General features: G+C 48.5%; 1 protein-coding gene across 34 annotated transcripts in view; it reads left to right on the plus strand.

The window, feature by feature from the left end:
- LOC116847245 (myosin heavy chain, muscle) overlaps positions 1 to 9,534 on the plus strand; it is a 44,311-nt gene extending 34,777 nt beyond the window's left edge. For 23 of the 34 annotated variants that reach the window (XM_032822060.1, XM_032822061.1, XM_032822057.1 and 20 more), the window contains exons 17-26: positions 1,951 to 2,324; positions 2,446 to 2,674; positions 2,900 to 3,183; positions 3,877 to 3,955; positions 4,405 to 5,134; positions 5,275 to 5,636; positions 5,784 to 6,179; positions 6,297 to 6,641; positions 6,732 to 6,980; positions 9,305 to 9,520. In XM_032822060.1, coding sequence (XP_032677951.1) covers positions 1,951 to 2,324; positions 2,446 to 2,674; positions 2,900 to 3,183; positions 3,877 to 3,955; positions 4,405 to 5,134; positions 5,275 to 5,636; positions 5,784 to 6,179; positions 6,297 to 6,641; positions 6,732 to 6,980; positions 9,305 to 9,388 — 3,132 coding nt within the window. In that variant the 3' untranslated portion in view covers positions 9,389 to 9,520. Of the gene's footprint in view, positions 1 to 1,950; positions 2,325 to 2,445; positions 2,675 to 2,899; positions 3,184 to 3,382; positions 3,462 to 3,876; positions 3,956 to 4,404; positions 5,135 to 5,274; positions 5,637 to 5,783; positions 6,180 to 6,296; positions 6,642 to 6,731; positions 6,981 to 7,675; positions 7,754 to 9,304 lie in introns of all 34 variants that reach the window. The other 11 variants (XM_032822065.1, XM_032822063.1, XM_032822064.1 and 8 more) reach the window with 2 other exon arrangements.
- The last annotated feature ends 490 nt before the right edge of the window (positions 9,535 to 10,024 follow it).

The following is a 10,024-nucleotide window of genomic DNA, read 5'->3' on the forward strand; positions in this document are numbered from 1 at the left end:
CTCTCTCTCTCTCTCTCTCTCTCTCTCTCTCTCTCTCTCTCTCTTTCTTTCTTTCTCTCTCTCTGTCTCTCTTTCTTCCTCCTCTCCAGCCGAGGAGATTCCACGAGTAACTATTTTTAACTACGGCTTTTAAACACCCACTTAAAGCAGCGGCTCGCCATCGGCTGTCGTCACGGCGCCCTCCGACGCCCGTCATCGCCTCGTAACGCGTCAACACTCTCGTCCTTCTCCGACCAGCAACTAGATCATTTATTTTGGGGATCTACTTACTTAACTTTTACCTCGCGTTTTCGCCTTAACATCTCTGCGCCACTTCCTTTGTCAATTTTTACTCAATTACTTCATTACCCCGGCCAGATATAACATTCACTTTTGCCCAATTTTCTTTCGACTCTACCGAGACGTGAAGCACCAATGTGGCTTACATGCTACCTCGCCACTGGATGAAACTATCGAGAACAATTTCTTCGACTTAGGACATCCAGTATCCCGAGAACGAGGGGCGCCTATTAAAAGCTCGCGTGCATCGAGTTCATTGCGCGACCCTCTATCCTCGCGAGCTCCTTAATCGCGATTAGAGTCGACCGGAAGGGACGCGTTGTAAACGCCACCATTTACGGCGAGGCGGTACAGGAAGAAGGAAGAAGAACAAGAAGAGAAGAAGAAGAAGAGGCAGCAGAGGAGGAGAAAGAGGAGAAGGTGGCAAGTAGACATAGGCAGGAACGGGAGATGGCACGGTAGCAAATTTAGCAGATCCCAGATTCCAGGTTATTAAAAGTGGGCGGCTGTAGCTTCAAGCGTACGCTTCTGGAAGAGGCGAGAGAAAACGAAGGAGGTAACAGGTGTAGCGTGTATTTATACGCCGCTACCGTGCGTGCGTGCGTCATAGTCATGCAGCCGTATCTCCTTCGGCTCGCGGCCTCTTCATCATCGCGCGATGATGAAGATCGCGTCTGCTCGCGCTGTCTTTCGATTTTTCTGCCACTGCCTCCACGCGTCGCCCACCTGGTCGCGATGAGCCCGATGGGTGCCTCATCTCGTCGCCGTGGACGGGGACAGGAGAAATGAGAAAACGGTGGTTGTGCTGTTCGGCGTGTCACGTTAGTTCTCCCTTGTTCTCCGCGGCTCTTTCTCGGCGAGAATCCGCCGAGGGCCTGCGCGAAAAGAACTCGCCACTTCGCGGGAATCTCCGAATGAGTCTCCTCTCCGACAAATATAGACTCAGGTCTCTGGATCCGCCGGAATGCGCGATGAAGAGATAAGCGACGATCGAGCAGATTGATCGCGTCGCACCTGCGAGACTTCGTGCCAAAATATTCTTTGCCCCCGCAACAACTAATATTAGGCGCCTGGTGGACCGCCCCGTAATTGCATGTGCCAATTAATCGCGAAAGCCCGCGAAGGAAAAGAGAGAGAGAGAGGGGGGATGAGGGAAGGGGGGAAAGTAAGTGAGACACTACGTTCTCGAGAGACTTGGCGCACGTCGGGATACTCCAGCGAAGTAAACCACGCACGTAAATTTGTCATCGACTTAAATACTTCTTGGATAAACAAGATACTCGAAGTTATATCATCTTGAGAAAAGATGAAACGATGCCGAGTCGTATTTTGAAAACGTGTCGCCTGTACAACGAAGGATAAAGGAATGCGACAACAATATTAAGAAGAAAGGAATGGAGATCATTAGGTGTGATAAAAGATGTTAATAATATTAAAGCAAACTGAAGTGAGATAGAATAAAGGAAATCGCATAAAGTCCGCGTGACAATAATATTTTAAGACGCGAATGTAAATAAAAGAGATATTAATGGAATGTTAATGAATGATATGATAAAACAATATTAAGAATCTTAAAGGCATACATATAATCTTCGACGATAATTTATATAGTTTATTTGAAAACTATATCGATACTCATCCAGACTTTCTCCGCTCTTTATTGCGTCATAGGACCTCAACGACAGGTTCAAGGAAGAGGAGGACGCGAGGAACAACCTCTTCCAGAACAAGAAGAAACTCGAGCAAGAGGTCTCCGGACTGAAGAAAGACATTGAAGATCTCGAGCTGAATCTCCAGAAGTCCGAACAAGACAAAGCCACGAAGGACCATCAGATCAGGAATCTAAACGACGAAATCGCCCACCAGGACGAGCTCATCAACAAGCTGAATAAGGAGAAGAAGAATCAAGGCGAGGTGAACCAGAAGACCGCCGAGGAGCTCCAGGCTGCCGAGGACAAAGTCAACCACCTCAACAAAGTCAAGTTGAAGCTCGAACAGACCCTCGACGAACTCGAGGATTCCCTCGAACGTGAGAAGAAATCACGGTAAGCGAGTTCGACGTTTCTGATGACAATTATTTCAATGTTCGCGTTATACTCGGCTTTAAATTATGCCGAGATTTCCCTTACAAGAATACTCACGTGAAATATTATATTTTTTCCACAGTGCCGACGTAGAGAAGGCAAAGAGGAAGGTCGAGGGTGACCTGAAGCTCACGCAGGAGGCCGTCGCCGATCTTGAGAGGAACAAGAAGGAACTTGAACAGACCATCCAGCGCAAGGACAAGGAACTCTCGTCCTTGACTGCTAAGCTCGAGGATGAGCAGTCCTTGGTCGGCAAGCTGCAGAAGCAGATTAAGGAGTTGCAAGCCCGCATCGAAGAACTTGAAGAAGAGGTTAGTTTTGAAACGCTTTACACGATAAAATCAAATCGCGAGATGGACGAAAATATTAGCGATCCGCGAGATTATATTAATTCTAATAGAATTCTCTCTGTGAGAATAGAATCCATTTTTATTCACGAAATATACCTTTGAAATTTATCGTTTTTCGGAAACAATTTAGGTGGAGAATCGTATTACACACAATCTACACACAATCTTCTCCTTCCTCTTTTCCAGATCGAAGCGGAACGCGGTGGACGCGCCAAGGCCGAGAAGCAGCGCAGCGACCTTGCCCGCGAGCTCGAGGAATTAGGCGAGCGCTTGGAGGAGGCTGGCGGTGCTACCTCCGCTCAGATCGAGCTGAACAAGAAGCGCGAGGCTGAGCTCAGCAAGCTCCGCAGGGATCTCGAGGAGGCCAACATCCAGCACGAGTCCTCGTTAGCCAGCTTGCGCAAGAAGCACAATGATGCCGTCGCCGAAATGGGCGAGCAAATCGACACCCTCAACAAGCTCAAGGCTAGGTGAGTCGATCCACTTCTTTCTCTCGGTAAGGGGGGCAGCTGAAAATTTTGACAAATATATCCTTGATATGAAACCGGCACGTGGAAGTTAGAAGGAAGGCGGTTGAAGAACGTAAAATCGGTCGATCGTGCAATCGCGAACTTAAATCTCACATTTTGTGACAAATTACGACGAAGTGTAACGTGATATTTGCAATAGGGCCGAAAAGGGCCGACACGACATCCACGCTGAGCTGAACAATTCGCGCTCTCTTACGGATCAGGTTTCCCGCGAGAAGGTACTTGACGGAGGCATGACCAAAGTTCTCCTCCTGCATCCCGAATTCTCAAATGTAGTGCCGTACATGTGCATCATTAATGTATTTCGATAGATTCCCCTTACCTGATCTATAGAAGATATGTGACTACCACAGAATGCATCCTGAACGGAGAAATAATACTTTGGAGAGATACTTTCTGTCACCCGAATTCTCACGCAGGCCGGATTGAACGCTCATTGCCGTTCGACAAATCAACAAATTGATCTCGCTTTTCTTTATTTTCAATCAAGTAAACACGTTTAAAAAAAAGATAATTATGTGAAGCAAAGTCGTTCGCAATGAGACGATTTAATCCGACTTTTCGAGACGCGAACCTAGAGATCCTGTCATTCGCGCACTCAACCCTTGGACTATTTTTTCCTGTACCGATCAGGGTCGAGAAGGAGAAGGTTCAGTACTACAGCGAGTTGAACGATCTGCGCACGTCCTGCGACCACTTGAGCAATGAGAAGGTAAGGCTCCAAGTCCCGCGTGTAACGACATCCTGACTAACGCAATTAACAGCTTCCGCTAGGTGCAGAATCGCCGCAGTTGCAACAGTCCGAAACGGATTTACGGATCTTTTTCCTCCCACCCACCGTGATCATTCGCGAGAGTCATTCGAGTGAGTCGATGGTCCCCCGCTTGCTTAGCGTTGCTTTGGTCTTTTGTGTGCGTAAATGAATCGAGCTCGTTTTTCAGCGATCATCATTTTCTCCATAATTATTTCATTGATAACGTAAAGTTAACACAAAAGGTGATATTTTTTCTACACGAAGAAAGACGAAAAAGAACAGATTCTCTGCAACTTTTTCAGTTCCTGATTGTTATCACAAAATTATCCAAAAGCGAGCTCGACTATTAGAACCTGCGAAAAATGATCGCATTCTAAAGTGCGTTCTTTCTGTCTCGCGAACCCCAGGCTGCCCAGGAGAAGATCGTGAAGCAGTTGCAACACCAGTTGAACGAGACTAGCGGCAAGCTCGAGGAAGTGAATCGCACTTTGAACGACTTCGATGCTGCGAAGAAGAAGCTGTCGATCGAAAACAGTGACCTGCTCCGCCAACTGGAAGAAGCCGAGTCGCAGGTGAGCCAGCTATCCAAGATCAAGATCTCGCTGACCACGCAACTCGAGGACACGAAGAGGCTGGCGGACGAGGAGTCGCGCGAGCGCGCCACTCTACTCGGCAAGTTCCGCAATTTGGAACACGACTTGGACAACATCCGCGAGCAGGTGGAGGAAGAGGCCGAAGGCAAGGCCGACCTTCAACGACAGCTCAGCAAGGCGAATGCCGAGGCGCAGCTGTGGCGCACCAAGTACGAGTCCGAAGGCGTCGCCCGGGCTGAAGAGCTCGAGGAAGCCAAGAGGAAGTTGCAGGCTAGGCTCGCTGAGGCTGAGGAGACGATCGAATCCCTCAACCAGAAAGTTATCGCCTTGGAGAAGACCAAACAGAGGCTGTCCACTGAGGTGGAGGATCTGCAGATCGAAGTCGACCGTGCTACCGCGATCGCAAACGCCGCCGAGAAGAAGCAGAAGGCCTTCGACAAGATCATCGGCGAATGGAAGCTCAAGGTGGACGATCTCGCCGCCGAACTCGACGCCAGCCAGAAAGAGTGCCGCAACTACAGCACCGAACTCTTCAGGCTCAGAGGTGAGAGGATCATTCGCGACGTTTCGTGAACTGAGAGAAATGAAAATCCGGCTCGAAAGGACGCGATTAAACGCGGGGAAGATACATTATCTAATTTGATGTTATTTTGTTAGCTAATTAATTTACTTCGTGTTGATCAGGAGCGTACGAGGAAGGACAGGAGCAGTTGGAAGCTGTGCGTCGCGAGAACAAGAACCTCGCCGACGAGGTGAAGGATCTCTTAGACCAAATCGGCGAGGGTGGCCGCAACATTCACGAGATCGAGAAGGCCAGGAAGCGCCTGGAGGCTGAAAAGGACGAACTCCAAGCCGCTTTGGAGGAAGCCGAGGCCGCTCTCGAGCAAGAGGAGAACAAGGTGTTGCGCAGCCAGCTCGAACTCAGCCAAGTCCGACAGGAGATCGATCGCCGCATCCAAGAGAAGGAGGAGGAGTTCGAGAACACCAGAAAGAACCACCAGCGTGCTCTCGACTCTATGCAAGCCTCCCTCGAAGCAGAAGCCAAGGTGAGCTCTAGAATTCGACGTATCATTTGAATTTTTAATTTTCTAATTTTTGTTAATTAATTTATAAAATAACTTTGCAGTATTTAAACATTGCAAACATTTAAATTTCAATTAATAACGTATTAACATTCGACTCGTCTTCCTCAGGGTAAAGCTGAGGCGCTGCGCATGAAGAAGAAGCTGGAGGCCGACATCAACGAGCTAGAAATTGCGCTGGATCATGCCAACAAGGCGAACGCTGAAGCCCAGAAGAATATCAAGCGATACCAGCAACAGCTCAAGGACGTGCAGACCGCCCTCGAGGAGGAGCAGAGAGCACGCGATGAGGCCCGAGAATTGCTCGGTATTTCGGAGCGCCGCGCCAATGCCCTGCAGAACGAGCTCGAGGAGAGCCGCACTCTTCTGGAACAGGCCGACCGTGGTCGTCGCCAGGCGGAGCAAGAACTTGCTGATTGCCACGAGCAGCTGAACGAATTGAGCGCCCAGAACGCGTCAATTTCCGGCGCCAAGAGGAAACTCGAAGCCGAACTGCAGACTCTCCACGTGAGTATTGATCTGCTTCTCTCGGACACATGAGAAATTTCACGTTGAAGGGAGGGAATTGTTGTAGCTCTGTCGTATATTTCTATAATTCATATGTGGTGTTTGCGATCCGATTAGTCTGACTTGGACGAGCTGCTGAACGAGGCGAAGAACTCCGAGGAGAAGGCGAAGAAGGCTATGGTGGATGCCGCCAGGTTGGCCGACGAGTTGCGAGCCGAGCAAGACCATGCTCAGACTCAGGAGAAGCTCCGCAAGGCCCTGGAGACCCAGATCAAGGAGCTGCAGGTACGTCTCGACGAAGCTGAGGCGAACGCCCTCAAGGGTGGCAAGAAGGCCATCCAGAAGTTAGAGCAACGTGTGCGCGAACTGGAGAACGAACTCGATGGTGAACAAAGGAGACACGCCGATGCCCAGAAGAACCTCCGTAAGTCCGAGCGCCGCATCAAGGAGCTGAGCTTCCAGGTAAAATAATCTCTGATATTTTTTTATCGCTCGTCGGTATGCGACTTCGACGCTGAGTGTTTGATCTGACTCTCTCGTCATTGTATCCAGGCGGACGAGGACCGTAAGAACCACGAGCGCATGCAAGACTTGGTCGACAAGCTCCAGCAGAAGATCAAGACATACAAGAGACAGATCGAGGAGGCGGAGGAAATTGCCGCGTTGAATCTCGCCAAGTTCCGCAAGGCGCAGCAGGAGCTCGAGGAGGCTGAGGAGAGGGCGGATCTCGCCGAACAGGCCATCACCAAGTTCCGCACCAAAGGACGCGGCGGAAGTGCCGCGCGTGGACTTAGCCCAGTGGTAAGAGCCAACAATCGTATTAAATCGTGTCGGTTTCGCCGCGATCTCTGGATATTCGACTCTTCATCCGCGATATCGAGACGCGCCGCGCAGCTCGTATATTTCCTTTTCTTCTTAACGTTTTTTTTTTCGTCGCTAACTTTATCGGTTATAAGCATTTACACGCGATAACGTAGTGTGTAGTGCTAGCAATAATTCAGAAAAAATCGGGCTCGCGAATTCAGGATTCAGCTCCCGTGTCCTCGCCAATCGTTCATCTTTTTTTAATGACGTCAAAAGCGAGAGAATGTAAAAATTTTTGCAAAATGCGTTAAAATCAAAGGATATACCTATAAAGCGATAATAATGTACTGTAAATTAACAGAATGACAGAATTATGTGAAAAGAGATAGCTTGAAAATATACATTTTATGTCACGTTAATTTACGGTAAATTATTGATTGTTGGAGCAAAAGGAAGGTGTTCGAACTATTTTACAGGTCGGCTCAATTGATTGCGAGTGTCGCTTTATGAATAGATCCTTTAATTTGAACGTATTTGGCAAGAATCTTTAGCATGCGTGTCCTCGCTTCTGACGTTATTAAAGAGATATGGACCATGCGAGGACGCAAGAGCCTTACATCAAGGTTGCCGATTAACGGTGATCGACGATGGAGAGAAGGTGCCTAATTAGCAATCTGTGTGTCCCTGTGCAGCCGCAACAGAAACGCAAGGTGCCTTCCGCGATGGAGTAGACGCACACACACGCACACACACAACCGCGCTTGGTCCATGTAAGTCCGTGCACGTGTCGTCAGCGCGTGGGGTGTGTGTGTGACGTTATATTTAGAGGAAAAAATAGTTCTAGAGAGAGAGAGAAAGAGATAGAGAGAAAGACAGAGAAAGAGAGAGAGAGAGAGAGAGAGGAAGAAAGTGATAGCGGGATATGAGGTCGCAGACCGGAGATTTCACGAAACGCGAAAGGAACATCTTCTCGCGTCCGTCAATCATCCCGGTCAGTCGACCGAAAAATCCGTGTGTCCGATAACCTCTCTCACTAGATGGACCCTGTGAGCTTGTTCTTCGTCATTAATTAACTCTGTGTAACAATCGAACCTTTTGTGCCCTGTTTATTGTCTCTCTCTCTTTCGTAGTGACTCGTAGACATTGCGATTAGACGTCGCCGTAGAGATTAGAGATCCAGCAACGGGGCAATCTCTTCCCACGCGTGGACGGCTCTCTTCGGGATCGTTCGCGGGAAGCTCTTCCCCGTTCTAATCGGCCGGGGGCCGGCCGATTGTCCGTTGACTTTCTGTGTTTTGCTCTCCTCTCGGATCCTGACGACTTGTCTAATTTGCTTTTACCGCAGAAGAACACGTTCCGTCATGGTTCTGCCGCGCGACGTCGCTAGCCTCCAGTTGGCGACTCGTGTCCTCCGTTTATTTGATTTTCTTTTAATCTGGAAAAGATACTCCGCCACGTTGTTCTCCTACCGCGGTCGTATATCTTCGCTCTTGAGTTGTGTGCTCAGCAACACGTGGACCACATGATTCCTCGCGCACGGGGGAAACCTTACTAAATTCAGTCGAGAGACTCGGTTCACCTGACTAGATGGTTTTTGATCGGAGAGGAAACTGTTGTAACTAATGTCACGTGTTACGTAACCGATGTCAGCTCCCCGCATCTCTCTAAAAAAAAAAGAGGAACACGCGTCATCGGCGTGTTTATCAGGCAGTTATATAGAGGTTTCACGACCCTCGTCTCGATCCTATCTGCCGTACATTCGAGTTCAAAAGTTGAATCACGAGTTCAGTCTGATCACGAGCGTGAACGACACACAGAGCGTGTCACTTCCCTTTTTCCTTCTAATCTGTATTTCCAATTTCGTGGAAAGTGATAATACGTCATCCTCGTGCGATTCGGTCGCGGCGACGGGAGTCCGGAGACGAAGCAGGAACGAGCTCGATTGGCTTTTGCGCGACATTTTAGAGTTTATTACATATCTTGTTTATTATTCTATTCATGAAAACTTTATTGATATAAGTAAACGCGTTTAGTTAATTGAAACTTATATTATGTATACATCAGAGTTGCGGAAATGTTATTTCTCTTATTGAACAATTTTTCCATTGTATAAGAGATTCGTTTCGAAAGTCACAAAAAAGTCAGATAACTTATCCGGCACCAAATAATTGCCGGCGATAAAGCATCACGAATCTCCTAGTTTCGTAAGGACGCAAGATTCGTTCTCCGGCATCTCAGTCGCTGGCCCCGGCATTATCACCCATGTCGTGATAATGCACTTGAGCAACTCAGTTAAATTCACCGTGCGTCTCTTTTTTCAGCCACACCGACCTGCGGTAAGACCCCTGTTAGATGGTTCCGCATTCCCGCCACGCTTCGACCTGCAGCCCGATGGTGACCTGTAAAGCTCCTTCCTAAAGAGAGAGATTCGCGTATAAGTAACTAAAGAAACACACCAGACGGAGAAAAAAAGAAAAAAAAAAGAAAACAAAGATATTAACAACGAAACAGCTTTAATATCCGGAGAACAAGAAGAAGAAAGCTAACGGAGGAAGAGGAAGATCATCGTCCTTGGGAGTCCATCGTCGAACGAAGACACGAAACACACAACGAACCCGAGAGCTCGCTCGCTCGGAGCTCTCAGCGGGCATCGTCATCTCGCGATCGAGCGACCGACCAACCGACCGACCGACGGATAAACATCGCACTCGGATCATGAAATGTCACTATCACGCGCGAGCCGATGGTATAATTTATTGTTTTCCTCTTTCTTGCTTCTTTTCGCTATTTAATCAGCCAGGAACGATCGGGAAATCCTCGCGAATCGCGAAATGCAGCTTCGTAGAGAAGAGATGAAGGAAGAGAAATTTAATACTCGAAATAGGATAAGCATAGGATGGAATGTGGAGTTTGAGGGTTCGCGAGGTTTTTCTTCACCATTCGAGCTGGTGGTCGAGGGGGAGAGAGAGAGACAGAGAGAGAGAGAGAGAGAGAGAGAGAGAGAGAGAGAGAGAGAGAGAGAGAGAGAGAGAGAGAGAGAG

Source organism: Odontomachus brunneus, unplaced genomic scaffold (genome assembly GCF_010583005.1).
Source record: "Odontomachus brunneus isolate Ranch 3 - 2012 unplaced genomic scaffold, Obru_v1 Obru_scaffold_075, whole genome shotgun sequence".
In the NCBI taxonomy this organism is placed as follows: Eukaryota; Metazoa; Arthropoda; class Insecta; order Hymenoptera; family Formicidae; genus Odontomachus; species Odontomachus brunneus.